Raw genomic sequence first — 24,290 nt, 5'->3', positions numbered from 1 at the left:
AATTACACCACTGAGTGCATAGCCAGACACACACTCGTCCTTGTCTCCCTTACACAGACACACCGACTGACTCATAGTCTCACCCACTTAGTCTATTGGTATGTTAGTCATTTCAAGTCCTGCGGTCCTAATGCTCATACATTGTGTCTTGCATCTTTCCTGCCTACATGGGATGCACGTTTAAGGTGCAAAATCAGAGCCGTAGTATTTGTGGAGTCAAAGTAATGAATCGAGCCTGTCGGTCTCAGTGTTATGCCAAAGTAAATACCACTCAAAATGCCACAGCCAGACTGGTGGGAAGGTTTAGAACGGATGTGTTTTGTCGCCTCACTGTACTCCATATTACATAAGGTTTGCTGGAGGGACTTGTTAAAGGTGGTGGAATATGTCTTTCTGTTGAAGATACTATAAAACGAAATTCAGTTGAATCAGTTAGGTGCACCTGGAAATAATTGGTCCTTGTCGCAAATTGAGTTATTGTCCACATTATGTTATCAATTTATATTATCTTTATACCTCTGCTTTTTTCCCTGCAATGTCTGCATCTCACCAATAGATGGCGTGTAAGACACTGGTTCTCAATTATTTCCTGTTGTTTCCTGTCATGGAGACAGAAATGTTTTCACACCCCCGCATATTGAAATACTATTGAAAACCTGATAACATTTTTTTTTATCTGTACAAACCACTCTATGAGTTGCTGCCACCTAGTGACTGGAGGCTTGTTATCATTCCAGCATTACAGCAGTGGTACACTTATGTCCAGGGTGCCATATTCCATTGGAAGCCCCTCACACAGTAGAGTTGTATAATAGCAAGAGCATGCTCAATTAGCCAATAGCACACCAAGTACGAATTGTATTAGCCAATAGTATGCTGTGTACGTTTTCCTCCAGGCAAACAAAGCTACTAGCGAACGTTCGCAAATGCGAAATAATGCAATTTCAAAACGAGAATCCTTTTTTTTTTTTTTTTTTTTTTTGAAAGCCAACAAAAAATATCAGATTCAAACAGAAATCTGCAAGGGAGGGAGCGAAAGTGGAACCGCGTGTACCGCTGCCTGAGTGAACGAGCGCTATACTTATAAGATGGCTTTGTTTACATTCGCCAGTTGTGTACAAACGTTGGATTGTGCTACATTCACTTTGTGTCGTTTTTTTGGGAACGTTTTTTTGCCCTTCATTACGGTTCCTAGGTATAAGTCAGACTCTTGTGATGTTTATATGGCCTAGATTATGATCACGGCCACCACTGTGTTAGCGTAGGTGAGTGACATAGCTACTTATGTACAGTATGCGGATTCCGACTTAGAGTGAAGATTGAGTTGCGTTACGTCGAAGGAACGGAACTTTGGCGTAAGTCGAAGACCCCCCTACTCAGTAAATACAGTCCATATACCATGTTTCAGGGGTCCAAGCCTTCTAAGAAAGCCAAGTATGTAATCGAGGTGTTATGTATAATTTTAGTGTGCCCCTGTTAAAAAGTGACATTTGAAAGTACTAGTTAAAGTACAAGTCTTTTTACATATACGTCGAGAGTAAGTCAACTGAGACACTGTTCAACTCAAGTAAACTCTATGTTTTCTAATATTGACTGTTGAAAGTTACAAGGAACTATGTATGGCAATGGGGTGTGGGGCTGGGTTTAAGGAGGTCAGGCACTTCACATGAAACTATTTTTCGGTCTCTGCGTGTAATGTAGACCTGTGTTTACCCTCTGCCACTTACCTGCCAAATGACAAAAAAGATGAGAGCGGCACACAGCACCAAGGTGAGCATGTAGCAAAAGGCCGCAAAGGTGAACGCCATGGCCGAACCTGCCAGCCTGGTGATGAAGATGTTCGAACAAAAGGGAAGAAAAATATGGACACCTTCCTCTCCCTGCCCTCTGGTTCTCTCTGAACCTCTGATCTCTTTCCTCGCTGAAGTCTTAAGTTGTCGGTTTCACTCTGATTTCAGTTGGACTGGTCAATTTTTTTTTTTTTTTATCAAACAACACTGTACTTTCAACCCCCCCCCCCTGCGAGATTGGCTCAGGACCTTATATTTTATAAAATATTGTTTTGCGTAGTAAATTACTCTTGTGTATGTATAAATATAACTTGTTATCTTATGAAACCGAGCTATTTAAATAATACGCAGTCCAGAAATGTATGGAGTTTATTTTAAATTTACACTGGAATGTTCACATTTAAACATGTGCGACGTACAGCGAGTAGGTTGGCTAACAAAAAAAAAATAGAGAAAATCTTAAAAACTTTTATCGACCAAAAATTTTTTATCGACCTAACTACAGTGCTCTCGGGAACCTCGTGAGAGTCACAGACCCTACTGTTGAAGATCCCTTTAAATGATATCCCTAAGGCCTGGCTAATATATTGACTAATTCCTCAAACGTCTGTTCACAAACACGTAAACACAGCAAATGTCTGTATCCTCCCACTCGCTTTAAAATACTCTAAGCCTACACGAGCGTATTTTTGCACCGTAACGCGAATTCTATCGCTGTCTTGACGGACGTGCTTTCAGCAGAAACGAGCAGAATTGTTAATATGACATGGATATGGCTTGAAACCGGTCTGTAGTTTTTTTTTTCTCTCATATGGCTTCACTTCATCTGTTGCTCCTCACCGCTCAACACTCTTAATGACGCACATGTTTTACATCCGAGTCAACGCGTGTGTAAACAAAGACGACCAGCGCGTTATTGGCTTTTGTTTATATAATAATATTTGGTGTTAAAAAAAAAAATTATTACAACGCGACAAAAAAACCTAAAGAAATACTTTTCCTCCGCGTTAATCTGAATTCACTGTCAAATGAAGTGAGGCAGCAAGTGCTGTGGTTACGGTTCGCACGACTGTCCATCCCAATGTCAATATCGCTCGTGTAAGGACGCAGTAACGCTCAAATATCGCAGTAGGTCATCGATGACAGTTTCGATTAGCGTCGATCAGAGTGAGCGCCGATCTCAACAGCGAGCAGAGAATACCTGTGTCTGGTCGGAGAGCTGTCTGTCTCTGGGCTCTCCACACTTCCCTGGTTTATGTCAGTGCTGCTGCTCCACACCATGTCAGAATTCTCTGCTCTACATCTGTCTCTCAGGCGCATCGCTCAGATTTGTCCAATTCCACCGTTAACCTGCCGATCCCCCCTCACCATGATCTGTAATATTCCCTGTTTCTAAACAAACCCAACTCCGCAGCTCGCAAAAGTCACAGGTTGTTAATCCCCACTCTTCTATCGTCGCTTTCCCTGTAATGCTGCTGTACTTTTCCCCCCTTCCTTCTTGACCAAACTCTGCTGTCTTTATGTTTATGTTTTCAAAAACAACAAATCTCAACCTGAATCTCTCCAGTCCTCCTACTTCTCAGACTGCCAGGGAATATTTCCATCACGCTTGATGTTGTAAGAGTCGACCAATGGGATGGCTCCGTCTCCATCCCTCTCTTCCTCACTCCCCCCCCCCCCCCCCCCCTCGCCCGCCGCCCGCCTCCTCCTCTCTGTCTGTCAGCCACCCATGTCTCGCTTTCACTTACATTTATACATTTCCATAATTCTGTGAACACCAGGGGGTGGGGGGTGGGGGGGGTTGAGGGGGCAGGATGTTCTCCTTTCTTCCTTCAGTCTTTTTTCCATCCCCTCTTCTCTCATATCTGTCAGCCACCTGTCGTTGCCCACAACTTTCTGCTCCATTAGCTATCCACATCCATTGCAGTATTTGTTTTATTATTATTACTATTATATTTATTTTGCGATATGCGATATTGGGCTGTTTGTCTTTTTAAAAAAATGATTTCAAAAACCAAACGCAAAGCAGACAGATTTGACAGAGCAAAAGGAATGAAACGACCAAGAAAGTGTACATATATATATGTATTTATGTGTATATATGTATATATGTATGTATATGTATATGTATATATATACTCATATATATACATATATACACACATATGTATATATACATATATACATATATATATACCAAGAAAGTGTACATATATATATATATATATATACACATATATATATATATATACACATATATATATATATATATATATGTACACTTTCTTGGTATATATATATGTATAATTCACAATGGCTGAACACAGGTGAAGCCCACCAGATAATTGCAAGGGAGAGAAATAAAAAGCCAGGAGAACAAGCGTAGGTGGATGTATGGCTGATTGCAAAAGAGAGACAGACAGGGGCGGCGAAGAGGGAAGGGAAGGGGTGAGCAGAAAAAAAAAAAAGCATCGGAGCAGAGCAAATATGTCTGTTGTAACAGTGATAGGTTTCTAGCCTGCCATGCTGAAGGTCCCAGGTTTGAACTCACATCGCCCTCAAACCTCATCCATAGCAGGGAGAGCTGCATCAGTGAAAAGTATCTGGTGTAAATACTGTGCTCAATCACTATGCATGCTGTTGTTGTGGTCGAATCGAGCAAAAAAACGAAAGTTGTCCTTCTTCTGGTCTTTGTATTGTCTGCCAATGCTGAAGTTCCACTCAGATTTAACAACTTAATCAATAATGCTAGTGGCGCCCAGGAGGCTAAGACTAAGGTATTTAGCAGAGACAAATAAAAACAGATTTGAATCACATAAAGATTCACTTTTTCCGACTTATTACATTCACTTTCTGTTGGAGGATGTGGACAAAACATTTGCCGAGCGTTCAGTGTTTACTTGATTTTCTGACCTCTGTGATACGGCGTTTATCGCTGATGTCAAGTCACTGATGTCACTGAAAATGCACAAACATTCAAGCATTTAATATGTACACAAACTATTTTTCAGCTTCAAAACAGACCTAACATTTTTAAAGGAGAACTGTGTCCCGATCGTATTTGCTTCCAGTCCCTAGAAAATTAGAGCAAGACAAAACAAAAATCTGACAATTGAATAAGATATTATTATAATTATAATTATAATAATAATTATTATTATTATTATTATTATTATTATTATTATATTGTGGCTACTTGATTAGGTTTTGTTCCAACTCTCAATTACTCTCATGTCCATTGAGATAAACAGTCTAAACTGGCAAATGGAAAAACTGTTACAGTTTAAATGACTCGAACCTAAAACAACAGCAGAAGCACAAGATTCAACTGGCCAGATGTAGTTTTGTTAGTTCCTTGTTTTGAACTGTGCAGCTAGTCCAATTTCCTTTCATTTTCCCAGAGGGTATTGAAGAAAAAGGCAATTTCCCTGAAAACCAGTAAAGGGAGCCATCTGGTGGAATGAAGTTGCAGCTCGTTTGAAGTGCGGATAATTAAAATGGACAGAGACTAACTGGAATAGAAAAGGGAGTTGTGTTTTGTTTTCTGCACACGTGTGTCCTCATCTCTGGTGTGTTTGAGAGCTGATGTTTGATGTGCGAGTGAAAATCCTGATCTAATCCTGGCGAGTACTTTTGTAACCTTATTGGCCAATTATTTTTTTTTTTATATCTGGTAATTTAATTTGACACTAATTTTAGAGACAGACTCTAACTTTAAAATGTACACTATCTTTAATCAAGTTAAGTTGATGTGCAGCAGCGAGGTACTTAATCCGTGCCTTCTTTTTTTTTTTTTTCCAAAATTACAATTAATAGTAAAAATAATTAAAAAAAATATTTTAATCATGCAATGCATCGTACGCTCGTTTTTTTTTTCTTTTTTTTTTCTTGTTTGTTGTCAAGATTGCATGCGGCAATAGAATACACTTTTTCATGACAGCTTTGTCAGGGCCCTGTGTCAGAATCACGGCACACATCCTAAAATGAAACATGGATTCTCTTCAGTCCTGACATATGTACATGACATATGGCTGATAGCATCTGGGTTACAGCCCAGAGCTATGGTTCTCAGCAATCTGGGCCAGTGTGTGGTTCAGAAGGGTTTCATTTTCTATTTTGGTTTTACTGTGTTGTCACTGGACGGGGATCCCTTCAGTCCAGCAAATCTAAATATGAATTTATCATTTTCATTGAAATCATTTAAATCCCAATTGTATTCCCCTGAAGACACCAAGTATTTTTATTACAATGCTTTCTTCTGTACTTCATTTTTATACTTTTTATTCATTCTCTTCAAGTTTTTTTTTGTTTTTTAGTTGTTGTTTTTTTTACTCTTTTACTATTGCTATTTTATTCTTATTTCCCTTTCCTTACAGTAGTTGTTACTATGTGGCACGGGGCGAGTGATGCACAAGAATTCCTCCTGAACTGTGTGGTTTTGTGCACAAGTAGCTAATAAAAATCTCAAATCTGCATCCCTCAATAGGGAGGAGAAAAATTAATGGTGGCTAACATTGTTAGGATAGCATTAGCATTAGCATTAGCATTACTAATTGCCTCAAAATTTAAGTTGTCAACATTGTGGAGCGTTGTTGTTCGTGGTTTAGGAAGAACATTTTCGTTTAAGTTGTCAACATTGTTCGTGGTTTAGGAAGAACATTTTCAAAAAGTTTCTCACTTTCTATAGCATTTAGGAGGTGGCTCAATAATACAAATTTCGCTCAAATAAAAAACGTTCGTTAAAATAAAAAACACCAAATTGTAAATATCAAAAGATACCACTTCCCTTTTTTCCCCCCAAGGACTGACGTTATGTGTCACTGCAGTCCATTCCTGTGTGAATCAGAATTTTTTTTTAAGTTCATAAAAAAAGGTAAAATAAAAAACACAAAATTGTAAATATCAAAAGATACCACTTGCAGTTCCGCCTTTTTGTTTTCTTTTAAATTTTTAATCTTTTCAAGGCTTTTTTTTTTTACTACTGCTTTCTTTCTGTTACACATTAACCCTGAAACCTGACTGTGTCTAGTCTTGTGTTCCTTAACACTTAACACTGTCCAGTAATTTTGAAGGTCGGTCCGGAGTATTTGACCCTATCAGCTTTCACTACCTCTTCTCCTTTCAGCTTCACTTGTATTTAATGGAGACCTGTTCTTCTCCAAATTCCCCGCGGACTGATCATAGTCTTCTGTCACCTGTAAATTTCTATGGCGCAATCAAAGCGGCTCATAACTGATCCCTGGTGTCACCCTATCCTTACACTGAACCCATCTGTCACTCAGGCTGCACGTTCAGTTTTGTGACTACAGACTTTCTCATACAAGTCTGTCTCTATGCACACGATAATTTGCTTCTCAATTTATAGAAAGTCACTGAGCTCACTCACAAATGAGTGGGAGTGTTAATTTATTATAACTTTACTGTAAAATTTTGCCTTTTTGTAGCGGGTATCTACAAGTGGGTAAATTCTGCACAGTATGTTCTCGAATGTTCATTGTGTGGCTCTAACCGTCGCCTCACTAAATCCCTCGACTTTCTGAGTTACTAGCTGTCTTCCATCTATAGCTGAGATCGACACCAGTTCTCCAGTGATCCTGCAAAAAAAATTTAGCAGTAGATAAAGAATGAATGAATTTACCGTATTTTTCGGACTATAAGTCGCACTTTTTTTTTTACATCCTTTGGCTGGGTCTGGGACTCATACTCAGACTTATATATTAATATATATATATATATAATTTCTCGTGTTTTTTACTTTCACACTGACAGCCACTAGAGGGCACTGGTAAGATTTATACTCCTGAGTAACTTATAGCCAGGGAAAACTGTACAGTTCTCGGTAGTCACTATCATTAAGACAGCCAGTACAGTTCTCGGTAGTCACTATCATTATTAGATGCTGTTCATCCATTCTTTTTCTTGCTACTGCTTTGTTGCTGCTAGCTTTACTGCGCTCCTGCTCACGTCCCGTACCTCTCCGACTATCTCACGTTTCCTCTGCGGCTTTCCTTCTGTGGATTCTCTGCTGTACATTTTCACTGCATTGAACTCCACTTTTCTGTGATTTAGTTACAGCTAACACCTTCCTGCCTATTTTTTTTTTGTTTGTTTTTTTTTTTTGTGGCCCCTAATTAATTTTGTAGCGCCTCATTATCCATGAGAGATTGCCGACACTCATGCCTGAATCCTTTGTATCCCTCTTCCTTTCCAGTTTCCACCAATTCCGTACTAAACCTCTTCCTCTTCCTTATATTAGTCCCCATTGAACCGTTCTCCATTCCCTTGCAATAGCCAATAATTCATCATTTGTTTCCATCAAAGCTTTTTAGCATTTTAGCAATTTAACGTTCTGAGTTTCTTTGGATAAAAGCTTCCGCTAAACGTACGAATGTAAATGTAAAACCACAATAAAGTAAGATCATAATTATCATTAGTCAAATATAAGGGATTAGAGTTCAATTCCAAGGGCGTCCGAGGTCTCTTTAGTTGACCAACATGCTGTTCAGATAATACAAAATACCTCAAGATACGGTTAAAATTTCAATGCTTGTGCCGAGTGGAGTAGAGTAAGGTTACTGGTTAGTGCAAGGTCAATCAGCATCAATGGACACATGATTAAAATGATATGAGAGGAGTGTGTTCTTATTGGGATAACGGTTGTCCCATTATTATACATAGGGGGATGAATGCTGTTATTCCTTAATGTCCACAAACCTGCTCCTCCTAAATGAAATGCTCTTTTCTAACGGCCTAATTAATCAACCTTCCCACTTAGGGGAAATCACAGACACGCAGTATTACTGATGCACCCAGAGAGGGCTGTTCAGCGAAGAGACAGTTTTACATGTCCATGATGTTTTTATAAGCCCCGAACATCTATGCGCTGCTGTTGGAAACACAAGGATATTTAACTGAAAGTAAGAACAGAAGAGGTGTCTGTTGCCATGATACAGCAGCACAATGGTGCCACAGAAACAAAGATAATTGAGATTGTTGATTACGCCATTCATCCTGCAAGAAATAAAGCAATCATATTGTTTATGTTAAAGAAAACGTTGTTGGGAAGATAATGCTTTCACACAGCACCATTCCTATTTTCAATCCAGTCCTAGGCCACATTCAGTGGTCCAGTGGGCTGGATTTGGCCCGCGGGCTGCTAGTTGGTGATCACTAGACAAGGGGCTCGAATCCCAAATCTACATGTTTTGGACTGCAGTAAGAAACCAAACCACCCAACGATAACCAACGTCATACAGAGATCAGACTGTTGACCTTGACCCAACGATAACCATGACAATTCATGGGAAGATCATGAAAAGGTCATACAGAGATCAGACTGTTGACCTTCTTGCTGTAAGGCAAATTCACTAACCACTATTTCACTGTGGGGCCTAAAATGTCATTTATATTTTTTTTTTATCCTTACCCACGGCAACTTTTTTTTTCACAACAAATTTCACTTGTGTCCTAATGTGAAATTTTTATATTCTTTAAATCCTTACCCACGGCAACTTTTTTTCGTAACAAATTTCACTTGTGTCCTAATGTGAAAACAAACCAGCCTCCTGTCACCATACATATTGGGAATTCCTCTTTCTTGAAAGACTATTGCAGTATTTTATCACCTTAAATCTTCCCTTTCCATTTTAGAATATTCTGGTGATGTTTCCAAAAGGGAACTTCCGTTTTACTTCCATTTTAAGATGTAAGAGGATTACATTTTCTCCACTCTGTGCTTTGACAATTGGCAAAGTTAATGTAAAAATGGTTGTACTGCAAACTAGGAATGTCCGATAATATCGGCCAACCAATATTATCGGCGATATTAGCATAATTACGTAATATCGGTAAGAATCGTTATCGGTTTTTGCTCCGATAATGAAAACCGGATAACGCAAAACTAAACTGTTCTATTATGAATCCGAAAAACTTTAGTCTCCATATTAGTTTGGGACTAAAGTAAAATAAGTTCTTCTTTCCATCCTAGAGGAAGGGTGAACCACTTTTGACCCATTTGTGGCAAGTCATATTTGTAGCGTTTGCATCTTTTTCTTATTTGTAATTAGTATTGTATTTATCACGTTCATTAACAATAATTGCCATCGATTACGCACAATTGATGAATATTTAAACATGAACATCTCTGTCGAGACGAATTCGGGAAAACAAGAGAAATCACATGGAGCGAACCGACACGCAAACATCTGGCGCATCTGGGTCTCACACCGAGCCTCGGATCAACGTCTGCAGGTTCTGGTTGTGAGGTTCGGGGCGGGGAGGGGAGGGAGGGAGGCAGCAGAACGTCAGGAGAGTCAGATGCTTCTTCATCACTGAGCCCTGATGCGCAGTCAGGGGGACCTGGCATGCGTGTAGCGGTGAACGTGAACGTCTCCTCCCCTGTTTCTGCAGTGTTACTGCTGCTTCTTCTTTTTTTCTCTCTCTCCCTCTCCCTCTCCCTCTATCTCTATCTCGCCCATTGTTGCCTGTGCCAAGGCTGGACAACAGAAGAGTAAGATAGAAAGCCCCCCATTTACACAGCACCAAAGCCCGCTTTCTTGTCTGCCACCAACCCATTCATGTGCTTCAGATGTGTCCCGTTGTCCCGATCTGTGTGTGAGGTATCGTGTCCGTTCACTCTCCCAAACGTCCATTCACGGCCGCTCTGCAACTGTGCAGTTCGTTTGGGTTAGTTGCGTTGTCCGGATTCAGCACGGAGACGCAGCGGATTCCTTTTCCACCTCACTTCAAAATTGACCGATTTTTATAAACTCATATCCGTCTACTGGCGAGTAATACAAGTGGTGCGGTTGATCACATTTATTTTTTTAATTATTTTTTTTTTTCTTCATTTTTACGCATCGGCAGGTGCACACAGCCTTGGAGAGCATCGAGCAGAGAACATATTGTGATGTTTTTGAGGGAATGACTTGTTGTTGTTGTGTCGCGGCGCGGCGCTCGAACCCCCCAGACGACAACTATGTACAATCGACTAGTCGGATGGCGTTAAGTTTGCACCTTGGGTAGTGCACCTCTCTGGGTGGGTGGAGGGGTGGAGGGGAGGGAAAGGAAAGCTACGCGTCATTACCAAGACACCAGCGCACAGTCCTGTACACCATTACACCAGGCTGCCCTGCTGTGTGGATGGCACACGGGGTGTCTCCCTCTGTGCAAGTGTTGCGGGGTAGAAGCCACGCTGCGTGTGTACGGACCGGGATCCAGGCGAATGTGAGTCTGTCTATGTGAGTATCTCTGTGCGCTCCAAATGTTGACCAGTGTTTATATAAAACTGTCTTTCCCCTCCCCTTACATTTAAAATGTGCAGCGATTTGGAAATGCTTTTTTTTTTTTTTTTTTTTTTTGCATCACTGAGATTGTGATTGTGTGTTTATTCTGTTTATGAGGCAGACTGCACTGTTTGAGTCCAGCCCTCTTTCATCTCCATCCCTTATCTTGGCTTTGAACGAGCTCCTTTAAACTCTGACGCTGTCAAATCTCTTCGGGACATTTTTTTTTTTTTTTCTTTTTTGGGGTGATCATCTTATTTAAAGATAACCTGTCTTTTACACAGAAAGACGTGTCCATCTCCTGAGACCACATGTTCCACCGCTGAGCTGACTCACTAACATCTGCACCTGGGGTGAGTAATACAGAGTCTCCTTGGAATATTAAAGCTTGATACGGCCAGAGACAGTTCCTGCACTATAATATTCAGCTTATTCTTGGCTCTGCAGACTTGCATCCCCCTTTTTCTGCTCATCTCTGCTCAGGTTTTGTTGGATAATTGCAATTTTTTGTGTTTGACAAAATCATCACCGTTGCTACGTAACTTTCTTATCGTTTATTTACCCATTGTTTTTTTTTTTTCTTTTCCCTTCAGAGAGTTATTCTTTTTGTCGCTTTCTTAAACAGACATTTAAGATTAATCTTATTTATTATTTTTTTTAAATCCCAGTCTGTCGCCATTTGGGAGGAAAACACCTCTCACAAAACCATTGCTGGCAGAAATGTGTGACTCATGTTTAAATCTTTACCCACCGAGCCAAAGAAACATCACCCACTCAAAATGTGTGCAATGTTGTTTGCGAAAGAAAACTTATATCGCTGTACAAACATTGTGCAGTTTAGAAGAAAAAAAAAATTAAACATCGGGTTTACGGAAATTACATTAATACAAAATGTGCCGAATAGTCATTGACGTTTTTCTTCTTGTTTGCTTGTCATCTGGTGACTGGATTCACGGGCCATGCAGCTGATCTGTCCACTTGGCAAAGAGCTATTGAGGTGGTTGCTCAAAAGTGCTGCACAAGTGAAACGGGATTGTCATATATTTATGAGCAAACTATTAAACCAGTTCATTTTTTTCTTTTCCATTGTGCTGCACCTCTTCACGCTTGTGTCATTTGATGCAAAAAAAAAAGGGCTGAAGTCACATTATTCTAAAAAGAGGAGCATTTTGTTTGCTCTATGTTAACAGCTTACGTATATTCTGTACCTAAAGCATTTACAGTCCTCGTAGTTTGCCCAAAATAGTTTCTGGGCAAACTATTTTTAGAGCGCAAATGGACTTCAAATTGTATTTAGTAAAGGGATGAACGTGTTAGAATGAGCACTTAGGATTGGCATTGCACTGTGGATACTGGCTGTGATATATGCTTTTTATGCCCCTTAAATGATTAAGTGACTAGTATAAGGCAAAGGGAAAAGCCATATAGACTATGGAGGGCCTTTTACAATGAAGACACATACTGGACGCTTTTGCTTTGAGTAATAAAAAAAAAAAAAAAAAATAACTAGGTCAAAAGGCTAATTTAAAATAAAAAAATTTGCTTGCACCAAAAACAGCCTAAACACTAGCGACACTTCATTTCCGATTTCGATATCAACCGATACTGATATAGGCCTGGTGATATTTATTTATTTATCTGTACAAACCACTGTATGAGTTGTTGGCACCAGCATTCGGCATACAATCCCCTGATTATTAAAATAGATGAATTAAATGAGCTGCAATGCTGCCATCTAGTGACTTTCACTTTCATATACAGCCATTTATCCCTAAAACTATTTTTAGGGCAAACGTCATTTGGCGAAAAAAAAAACAAGCATTGCGTTTTCGGGTTTACATCAGCGGAGGGAAAAACAATAATGATTCCTGCAGATATTAGATAATTATCTCGCTAATATCGGGTTTAATAATATCGGTCGGCAGATACTATCCTGACTTAAGACTTAATTTAACTTCAACATCCGTCATCAATTTAACACAATACCCTTTATAAATTAGGAAAAATAACCCAGAATTTTAGTCGGCCGATACTATTGGACATCCTTATTTAAGACTTAATTTGACTTCAACATCCGTCATCACTTTAACACAATACCCTTTAAAAATTAGGAAAAATAACCCAGAATTTTAGGGCACTGCTAACGTGACTGATCAAATCTGCCCATCACGAAGCTTGTTCTACTGTACTAAACAGATTCTGGCTACCTACTTATACTCCCTCAAGCTTTGCAAACAATGATACGCCGTACAAGAGTAAAAAAAACAACAACACCACACTCAGAATGAAGCCCCTGTAAATATGTGAAATACGTTAAGGCTCAGACACTGAACATTTTCAGGTCATCGTCTGAAAATGACAACAGCTATGTCCATGTCTTATTTTACAAACCAAAATGCACTGAGATCTGGGAAATCAGTGTTAAGGTTGTTTTTTTTTTTATCATGTGAAGATATAGAACTAAAACAACTCGATATATTATTTACAGAGTAGCCGCATATACTCTTTTGGCTTTTGGTCTTATACACTGCTGTAGTTATGCAAGCAATGACCAGAGAGGTGTAACTACCAATCATAGCAGCTTTTTTTTTTTTTTTCAAAGAAATTAAGAATTAACATCATGCTCTCTCTGGTAATAAAGTTTAGGGCGTAGTGGTTACACTAAATAACACGTCATTTAAAGGTTTTCAATAGGGATGTCCGATATTAACTTTTTGCCCATATCCAATGTGACCTTATTATTAAAATAGATTAATAAAATGAGCTGCGATGCTGCTATCTAGTTACTTACACTTTCAAAACTATCTTGAGAGCACACGTTATTTGACGAAATCCAGGCATTGCATTAACATGTTTTCGTTATTAGGCTAATATCGGGCCAATAGTGTCGGTCCGCCGATAATATCGGTCGGCCGGTATGTGCTGTGATTGTGATTCAAAAGGGAAGTTTTTTTAAGAATAAAAAAGTATAATAAAAAAATCCACTTCTTTAAATTATGAAATCTACAATTAAGAATATTCAACCGTACAGGTTGAACTGTTGGTTGTTTTGCTGATGTAAACGTTTTTTTAACACTTGGCTGAAGTAATTTTCTGTCTGTAACTCAAAAACTCTACCTGAATTTATTTTTTAACATACTCTAATAAGTACTAACTAAGATAGAAATTGAAACCCAACATAACATATTGACAGCAAAAATTGCGCCACCTGGCATGTAGCCATTATTAGCTCTATACATTGCACAATGCCAATTTCCTGGTTCACTTTAAGCACGGCTGTGACAACACAATGAAGCACAATGTTCACCCTCTCAATCATGCACAAACCACTCCTAACAGTTTTGACTTCAACTCTTAGGCATTTGTCTTCTAAAAGAGAACAACCTTATAAAACACAATGTTCAGAGTTTTGACTTCAACTCTGAAGCATTTGTCTTCTAAAAGAGAACAACCTTTTAAATCATGGTACATTTGAATGATACTCTATCCACCAGCAACTTATAGTAACTTTGCATGTACAAAAGTGTAATATTAAAATATAATGTTATATTTTGCTTGTTAATTTTGTTTATACATTTGTATTAACAGTGTAATATTAAAGTGTAATATTAAAATATAGTGTTATATTTTGCTTGTTAATTTTGTTTTGGTGATTTTTTTTTTTTAATGTTTGCAGAGATTATCAAATGTGAAGTGGGTTGAACGTCGGCAGATTCCAAGCATCACCATCCCACCATGGCGCTGCACAAGACTATTTCGAGCTGCTCTCTGCCTGCCACTCCGTATACGCTCCTCTCTCTTTTACTGGTGTTGCTCCCAGGAGTCACTCATTTCTCCCAGGGCAGCATAAGTCAGGAAGACCCTGGCACCATCTCAGGTAACTGCTCCAATGAGAACAACTGCTCCGAGGGTGTGCTGTTGCCCCTGTGGAATCCCCAAAATCCTGCAGTGGGTGACAAGGTGGCGCGTGCCATTGTCTACTTCGCTGCCCTCATATACATGTTTCTGGGCATGTCCATCATCGCAGACCGCTTCATGTCTTCTATTGAGGTCATCACCTCCCAGGAAAAAGAGATCACTATTAAGAAGCCCAACGGAGAGACATCCACGACAACTGTACGCGTCTGGAACGAAACAGTGTCCAACCTGACCTTGATGGCACTGGGCTCTTCAGCTCCTGAGATCCTTCTGTCTGTCATCGAAGTGATCGGCCACAATTTCGAAGCTGGATCTTTGGGCCCCAGCACCATTATTGGCAGCGCCGCTTTTAACATGTTTATCATTATCGCTATTTGCGTCTACGTGGTCCCAGAGAATGAAACCCGCAAGATTAAGCACCTTCGAGTGTTTTTTGTCACTGCTGCCTGGAGCGTGTTTGCGTACATCTGGCTCTATCTCATTCTCTCGGTGTTCTCACCCGGAGAGGTGGCTGTTTGGGAAGCCGTCCTCACCTTCTTCTTCTTTCCTCTCTGTGTGCTGCAAGCCTGGATTGCGGACCGTCGGCTGCTCTTCTACAAGTACGTTCACAAGCGATACCGCGCGGACAAGACCCGCGGCATTATCATTGAGTCAGAAGGTGATGCCATGTTCACGAAAATGGAGCTGGAGATGGACGGGCAGGGTGTGAACTCCAACACCCACCACAAAGAGGTTTTGGATGGAATGTTAGAAGGAGTGGAGGAAGGCGGAGGGATGAGCACTGAGCAACATCAAGAGGAAGAGGCCCGGCGTGAAATGGCTCGAACGCTCAAAGATTTAAAGCAAAGGCATCCGGAGAAGGACATGGAGCAGCTGATCGAAATGGCAAACTATCAAGTACTGGTCCAGCAACAGAAGAGTCGAGCCTTCTATCGCATACAGGCCACGCGTATGATGATCGGAGCTGGGAACATCTTGAAAAAGCATGCCGCAGACCAGGCCAGGAAGGTGGTGAGCTGTCATGAAGCTAGCGGGCAAGAAGAAGATCCCAACACCATTTATCTTCAGTTTGATCCCTCTCACTACCAATGCTTTGAGAACTGTGGCTCACTTAAGCTGTCAGTGAGCCGGCATGGAGGAGAAAGTGGTTGCACAGTGAAGGTAAGAGGTAATGACAGGAACCAAGTGACAAATACGTTGAGGCTTAACTGCTATAAGAAATATTCAGTATTTTATTCAAGCTCAAGTGACTGCAAAGCAAATATTTGATTTCCGTTTCTCGATTTCCGTGTGGCTTACAGGTGGACTACCGCACAGAGGACGGAACTGCCAATGCGGGCTCTGACTACGAGTTTGCCGAGGGCACGCTTGTCTTCAAGCCCGGCGAGACGACGAAAGAGTTCACCGTTGGCGTTATCGACGATGACATTTTTGAAGAGGACGAGCACTTTTACGTACGCCTCAGCAACCCACGAATTGTCCACCGTGCCGAAGTCTCGGTCCTCGAGCCAAACTCTATCACCTCCAGCAACAGCACCGTGGGCGTCCCTTCACACGTTCCTCCCAAGGCTGCTCTGGGAAAAGCCTGCACGGCCACAGTTACCATCTACGATGACGACCACGCCGGCATTTTCACTTTCGAGAGTAACTCCACAAGGGTCAGCGAGAGCGTTGGCAACATGCAAGTGAAGGTTCACAGAACATCCGGGGCCCGGGGAAAGGTGGCAGTGCCTTATCACACCGCCGAGGGCACCGCCAAGGCTGGGGAGGACTATGAGGAGGTGTCTGGAAAGCTGGAGTTTCAGAACGACGAAACCATGTAAGCAGCCATTGTTTTCTTTTCTGATTCAGTGACTTGTTGTTGCTTCTAATAACTTGATTATATATCACAGCCCACGCATTGATATGTTAAAAGGTCCTGCTAGATTACTGCGAGTAGTCTGCTCAGCCCCGAGGATAAAAAAGACTCTTTTCAGATGCAGTCGCTCCATGAAGTTAAGATCAGTCAGAGGAGCGAGTGGGAGGATAAGACAATTGTGAGAAAAGATAATGAAACAGTGTGGTTGATGTGAAAGAAAAGGCACAGAGACAGGTTTCTCGTGAATGTGCACGCAGATAAATAGCCAAAACGTTTTCCTTGGAGGTTAGGTGGCATTTAATATATGACAAGAAAGGCAATTCATGGAGTTGCAGAAAACAGAAATCACCCACGTGACTTGCTAAACCAATATGGAGGTGACGTAAAAAGTGACCAAGTGCTTATGATTAAACCAGTGGTTATTTTGAACTCAACAGTGGTGGAGCAACACGTTTTGTAGTTGTTTGTTTCGTTTTTTTTGTGTAGTAAGAGTCCCCTAGAATCAGAGAACACACTTGTTGCTGTTAAAATGAACGCGAACAAAGACGCAGACAATGATCCGCATCTCTAATTGTTCTTTTTTTTGTAGTAAGAGTCCCCTAGAATCAGAATGCTGTTAAAATGAACGCAAACAAAGACGCAGACAATGATCCGCATCTCTAATTGTTCACCTTACCCGAGCTTCATCGTGAAAAAGAAACAACAACACTGTGAAGGACGAAACCGAAGCAACGAAATGTGTCAAATGAATCATTCTGCATGAAGAGAATTTCAGAGCCCTTGTGTAGGTGTGCTGTGTGGGTTCGGCTGAGTGGGAGAAGAGGCAGGTGAATCTCACTGGTGTCAGATCTTGCAATCTGTCTTTTTTGTTCTCTCTCTCTCGATGAAAGTGAGTGCACTTGTATTTCACACATTTGCTTTTGCATTTGTGTGTGTGCGCCGCATGCACATGAAGTAAAACTCCAAAGGAACACTAAAAAAAAAAAAAATTGCTTCTTGAGCTTCCAAAGCAATTAAACAGGGAGGTAGAGTTTAATAAGTCCCAGAAGTTATCAACGTGAAGCTTCAAAAGATGCACATAATGAGACAAGGGTGAGTGTGTGGCAAATTTGAGATTAGGGGTGAGGAGCCTTTATCAGCACTTAAACACAGACTGAGCCTCAGATAATGCCGTTACCTGATAATGGCACAGTATCAGCTGATGCAGTGCAGGGAAACTATGAAATAATATAATGTGTACACACACATATATATGTATGTATTAGTAATGCACCAAAATTAAAATTCCTGGCCAAAACCGAAAAAACTGAAGATGAGGGAAACCAAAGTCGAAAACTGTAAAAACGACAAGAAATTATTATGCCGTTACGTTATTAGTACCGTTACGTTTATGGCTATGACTGTGTAACTAAACCTCAAAAAAGAGCACAGCAACTGCATAAAATAATAATAATAATAAAATAAAAATAATAATAATAAATTAATAAATGTCAAAATAATTCTTTGTCAAATGTCTAGCAGAGAAATCAAATCAACTGATAGTCATGTAGGAATTTAGAACAGACTAGCCCACCTATTATTATTATTATTGGAGGAACTCTCTGGCAGGATCTCACAGAACATATCAGATAACCAGGGTGCTGCTCCTCCGTGAGCTTCTCCGTCTCCAAGCGGGTTTTCTGCCTCCACTGCGGCCCGGGGCCCCTTTCCCGTGTGCGCTGCTTTATTCCCGCATCCCATCCATTGCGGTCCCGGCTCCTTTCCCGTGTGCGCTGCTTTATTCTCGCATCCAAGTAATGATCTTTGTAACGCGGATCAAGTACAGTCGCGTAAAGTGCAGGGCATCCGAACGGATCTCAGTGAAACATGTCCTGACAGACTCTATTAGTGGACTTTTTACCCCCCCTCTTGAAATTTCAGCATTACACGTTGGAGTTCAAAGTCTCAAGTCCGGTGACGAGACTTTTTGCTTGTGTCATTATGACTTCCTGTTTCGGCTATGTGGTTTTGGTGCTAAAAGTTTTGGTTGGTCGAATATTCGGTGCATCCCTAATAAATACTGTTTATATTTTAACAAGGTTGTTAGCATTGGTTAATACGTGTATTATAATGACGGTGAATACAGCAGGGCCGTGGTTCATTAGTATGTCGTGAGAGACAATCGGGTGTGTCTAAACAGATATCTTCACGTGTCTTTCCTGAACATGTTTTTCCTACTTTCATCATGTTCTCTTATTTTCTCCCAGTCAGTGTACTACATTCAGAGATTGCAGTGTAAGAACTGCTAATATAATCAACATTTTAAGCTCCAAATCCCATCATCCGTTTCATAGTTGCCTGGCTACAACATTTACCTGCACCAGGGCTGTTGTAGCTATACATTAGCATATATACCCCTACTTGCAGCAATAACAATTTTGCATTGTGAGGACACCATATGTTGTTTTTCTCACCACCTCAGCTGTCCTTTCCCAGTCTTCTAGTAGGTGCTCTGTAGCCCTAGGAGCATCGCTCAACTAGACTCTGAAGTCTCCTTAACACTCCTCCCTTTCTTAGTTTCCACCATTCAATCTTCACCTCTGCCTTCACCTCGCTATCTTTCCTTTGCTTCCGCTCTACACGCAACCGTCTGTGCTGCCTAGCTACGCTTTCCCTTGGTAACGCTTTGACCACGATGTGATCAGCTTGTGCACGTACTCCTTCAGTCTTGTATGTGATCTTACGTTCCTCCGAGTTCCTAAAATAACTTTTTTAACAACAGCCATTTCTGCCATCTTTGCAAAGAGTGTACAGTCGTCTGTCCTTCTGCATTTCTGTCTTTCTCGCCATATCTACCAAGAACCCCCTCATCTCATCTCTTCTGTTCCCTTCACTGACTCTTATATTTAGTTTATCTATTTGAGTACATATACATATTTACTCAAATAGACCTACCTATACTGTATATATATCAATGTAGGTAGATGACTTCGTCCTGGTCATTTGAAAAGTACAGTGATCCCTCTCCTATCGTGGTAGTTGCGTTCCAAGACCCACCGCGAATTCCAACCATGTGAAGCATCCCAAATAAATATTATAAACTTTTTTTAAAAAATTGATATAAGCAAGTCAGACTGTTTTCAGGTTATATGCAGTTTGAAGTTTTGGTATTTAATTTTTGTAGGTTACATACGGGCCCAATGAACTGTGCAGGTGAGTCCACCTGAAAGCACAGCAGCTATGTATATGTGTATAGGCAGGCAAGCTGTTTTCAGCTCAGCAGGCTGCTGAAGTTCCTTCCATAAACAGAGCTCGCTCCTCTTTCTAAAACGTTTCCCTGTGAACTAGGGACAAAGAGCTCACACACAGCAGTAGGTCTGCAGGCAGCTCCCGTCTCTCTTGTATTTGCCTGTGTCTCCGGCTCTGCGTGTCCCTGTCTGCTTTCATCTGCCTGTGCCGTTGGAGGATCGTGCATGCAGAAAGGCATTAGACATGGAAGGCAATTTTTGCAAGCTCTTGACATAGGGCCAAAAATAAGAGTTTAAAATGTAGGCGTACAGAACAGCGGTGCATGGATTATGACACATGCTGAGGGAAAATGAAAAAAAAAAAAAAAAAAAAAAGAATCCCATAATACCCTTTTAAATAAAAAAAACTTTAAAAAAAAAAAAAAAAAAAGCAGCTTTTGCTTGTGCGTGTTTTTGTCAGCTCAATTTTCCAGTTGAGGCAGATGCATATATTTGGAGCAGTTACATAAGCTGCCTTGTATGAGATGTGAGCACAAAGCTTCTGAAAACACTAATCAATACGCTGGTATTTCTTTTGGCCAAATGTGGTCTGCCACAGCCACCCTGGTTTAACAGAGTCCGTAGGACCAGGGATGCTATCCCTTTCTTGCCTCCGACCATTTGATCAACACATCCTCTGTAGAACCAGATGCCTCGAAAATCCTGACAAATTGTGTACATTGTAAATCAATAGGCAACTCCGATGGAACAGTTAACGAGAGAAAGAGAGAGAGAAGGGATTAATAAGCTCAGGAAATAAAGAGAGAAAAGAATTAGTTCGCACCTACCATATTTTTCGGATTATACGTTTTCCGGAGTATAAGTCGCACCAGCCCCAAAAAACCCCATATATAACATATATAAGTCGCTTTGGAGTATAAGTCGCACTGGTGCCCTCTAGCGGCTGTCAGTGTGACAATAACAAACATGTAAATTTTTCAGTGGTTAAGGGCAGTAGATAATGGTACACAAGCCTAGTGTGCCCTCTAGCGGCTGTCAGTGGGAAAATAGCGAATATGTGAATATGTGTGTATGTGTGCGTTTGTCATACTCTAATTCTGGGACAAGATGCAAACCCGTTGCGAGGATGCTAGGTGTGTACGAAATGCGAAAGACAAGGGGCGGGTTAAGACAACTAGCCACTTATATATAAAACATTAGCAAAAGCTGTGAAAACCAATGACTTTCTAGTGGTGTTGCGAAACGGTCAGGTCCCACAGGGTTTTATTACCGCCTAGAGATTGTGCGTCAGCAACTTTACTTAAACTGGTTTTCTCCCAGTCCTACTCTATGTGTGTGTTTTGTCAAGTTTTAAAGTGGTCACAAGTATTGCACAGGGAAATTCGCTGCCTGGTCAGCTGTTTTTAAACAAACAGGAGAGTACTGTTAACTTAGTAGTCAGGGGAGTGGGTTTGATTTCGACATTGGAGGAGACGCAAAAGTGTCCATGGCAGCATTTCTAGAAGTTTGTGTTTTTTGGCATTTGGAGTCATAATTTCACATCACCTCCTCCGGCATTTTTACTCTGCGTCACCTGACAAATATGTGTGGATGCATCTAGAATCTGAGGTCTTGTCGTAATTTCTCCACAAATGTCCTTTGACGCACCTTTACTACTGTGTTCACGGCCTCTGCGTGATGTTTCCACTTGGATCCTGTGAAACTTGGTCTATTAAGGTACACACGAAATTTTTTCTGTAGGCAAAAAAGGCTTCAGTAGTAAACAAACAAATCTTACTCTATATGTTGAAAAAGAAATCACTCTTAACATACAATAATAGTCCCTCAATGGCAACAGCGAATCATTACAAAGAAGTTATTTGACTTGTTCGCGCTCATAAGCGATAAACGGTAAACCCTTGTATATTACAGTGAAAGTCACTAGATGGCAGCATTGCAGCTCATTTAATTAATCTCATACTCGTACAATGGTCTGTACAGATGAATAAATAAATCCTACCTATGATCGGTATCGGTTGATACCAGATTTGGAAATGATGTGTTTGGAAGATATTGGCATATCAGATATCGGCAAAAAGTTAATATCGGACATTCCGTAACTTTGAGTTTTCTGTCCAAGCTGGTATCTAGTTTACCGTTGGTTCTGTGGATCTAATCAACTTTTACATATGCGGTGAGCAACTTAACATCTGTCTATAATAGGGGTTTCACAGCCCCCTAGCGAGGTCTTGGAGGTATTGCATCAGGGTTGTGAATTTTTTAGTACAGCATATCAGACAATTTTTATATGGTCTAATCACTACTTGTTGTACCTTATACATAAAACTAAATATATATGAATCTGTGTGTTAATAAAACAAGATGAATATCAAGAAAATTACCTCTTAGAATGCTTCCGTTGCCCATACTTTTGCTTCCACGTACATGACTTTACCCAACTTGAGTCAGCCAGTGACTATTCATTCATGGTAAAAATAAAACTTAAAAAAAAAAGACCCTGTAGCGGCAGAAGCGCTTCCTCTGAGTGTACATGCAAAGACAGAAATAGGCAGCCACCCACATATCATTAGGGAAATGGAGAAAGGCAGAGAGAGAGAAAAAAAAAAAAAACTCAATTTGACAACGAGCAGAGAAAAAGCCGAGAAAAATGTCGGTCACAGAATGACAGCGTCCCCGACCACTTGTCAGGTTTTCACAGGTTTGTTAAATGCTCTTAAAAAAAACCCCCACAAATGACCTATTTTTTACCAAAAATAAATATGAATAAAAATGATGAGAAATGAAATCCTTTTGTGCCTTAAGTCTGTGAGAACAGATTTATACCGTAGCAAATGGATTTATTGGTGTAGAGGCAGCTGATCTCCTTGTGCAATCTCGCTGAAATATGTATTTATATATACTTATATTAAGCACTGATACAGTGTATGTATATATATATATACACATATATGTATATATATGTATATATGTATATATATATGTATATATGTATATATATAAATACATATATATGTATATGTATATACATATATATGTATATGTATATACATATATGTATATATGTTTATATATGTATGTATGCCATGCCCACCAGTTTATGTCCCCCATTATACCCCCTCCCCCTTCCCTTCCCCATGAAGCACCTGGCAATATTTATTTATTTTTCTGTACGAACCACTGTTTGAGTTCTTCTTCGAGTATCTTGAACAGGCAACTTGCTCTGCTGCCATCTAGTGACTGGAGGCTCGTTTATCATTCAAGCATGAATAAAGACAGTACACTGAAAGTTCCAGGGGGGAGCCCCGCCCCACCACTTGAGAAGCATTGCTTTCGTGACTAATCCTGTTCCTGTCCACTTCTCCCACTGCCTTTAGGAAAATGCTGAATGTGAAGATCATCGACGATGAGGAGTATGAGAAAAACAAAACTTTCACTATCATCCTGGAGGAGCCAGTTCTGCTGGAAGTGGGACAGAGACATGGTGGGTATAAAAAAGTAAAAGCTGCCAGGCTTGAGCTAGTTCCTCATCATTACAGGGCTAAAAGACATCTGACTCGGTTTACGCTCTGCTTTATGTGTCCTGACAGGTTTAAGGCCTCTGCTGTTTATGCACAAACACTGTAAATGAAATGGGCCAAGAAGCTAAACACAGCCTAGTTCTTGCTGCTCAAAGACGGGCAGATTTAAAATTTAAAATATTTTTTCTGTGTTGTGCATTCAAATTGGGCAGATTTAATAATGGAGAAGTCAAGGTTTAATTGTCTAAGTGATAATATTTAAGTTAAAATAACAATATTACAAAAAACATGATGTGTATTTGTCATGCTGCACGCAGGAGACACCAATGACAACAAGACAGTAGTAGGACCGGAGGACGTGTCGAAGATGGGCTGCCCCTGTCTGGGAGAACACACAAGGCTGGAAGTGGTCATTGAGGAGTCTTATGAATTCAAGGTAACAAAAATGACATCAACATCAAACTGATCTGTCGTACACGTAGCTACATAAATCAAAAGCAGAGAGCAGCAGAATATGATTTGCTCTAAAAAGACTGAGCTATTCTAGTAAATAGGTAAATAGATAGATAGATGGACAGATGGACAGATGGACAGACAGATAGATAGGTAAATAGATAGATGGATAGATAAATAGATAGATAGATAGATAGATGGATGGATGGATGGATGGATAGATGGATGGATGGACGGATGGA

At 40.4% G+C, this 24,290-nt stretch overlaps 2 protein-coding genes across 2 annotated transcripts in view; one reads left to right on the top strand and one right to left on the bottom strand.

The window, feature by feature from the left end:
- cnih2 (cornichon family AMPA receptor auxiliary protein 2) overlaps positions 1-3,462 on the bottom strand; it is a 10,234-nt gene extending 6,772 nt beyond the window's left edge. The window contains exon 1 of the mRNA XM_008332346.3: positions 1,728-3,462. Coding sequence (XP_008330568.1) covers positions 1,728-1,808 — 81 coding nt within the window. The 5' untranslated portion in view covers positions 1,809-3,462. The remainder of the gene's footprint in view (positions 1-1,727) is intronic.
- A 6,589-nt stretch (positions 3,463-10,051) lies between these two features.
- The window catches only part of slc8a4a (solute carrier family 8 member 4a), a 20,690-nt gene continuing 6,451 nt past the window's right edge, over positions 10,052-24,290 (top strand). The window contains exons 1-6 of the mRNA XM_025065832.1: positions 10,052-11,029; positions 11,359-11,427; positions 14,751-16,153; positions 16,294-16,811; positions 23,452-23,558; positions 23,913-24,052. Of these exons, the coding sequence (XP_024921600.1) occupies positions 14,810-16,153; positions 16,294-16,811; positions 23,452-23,558; positions 23,913-24,052 (2,109 nt within the window). The 5' untranslated portion in view covers positions 10,052-11,029; positions 11,359-11,427; positions 14,751-14,809. The remainder of the gene's footprint in view (positions 11,030-11,358; positions 11,428-14,750; positions 16,154-16,293; positions 16,812-23,451; positions 23,559-23,912; positions 24,053-24,290) is intronic.

Source organism: Cynoglossus semilaevis, chromosome 19, assembly GCF_000523025.1.
Source record: "Cynoglossus semilaevis isolate Cse_v1.0 chromosome 19, Cse_v1.0, whole genome shotgun sequence".
Classification (NCBI taxonomy): domain Eukaryota; kingdom Metazoa; phylum Chordata; class Actinopteri; order Pleuronectiformes; family Cynoglossidae; genus Cynoglossus; species Cynoglossus semilaevis.
The sequence above is the reverse complement of the archived record's forward strand: the minus strand, read 5'-3'. Positions and strand labels throughout refer to the sequence as shown.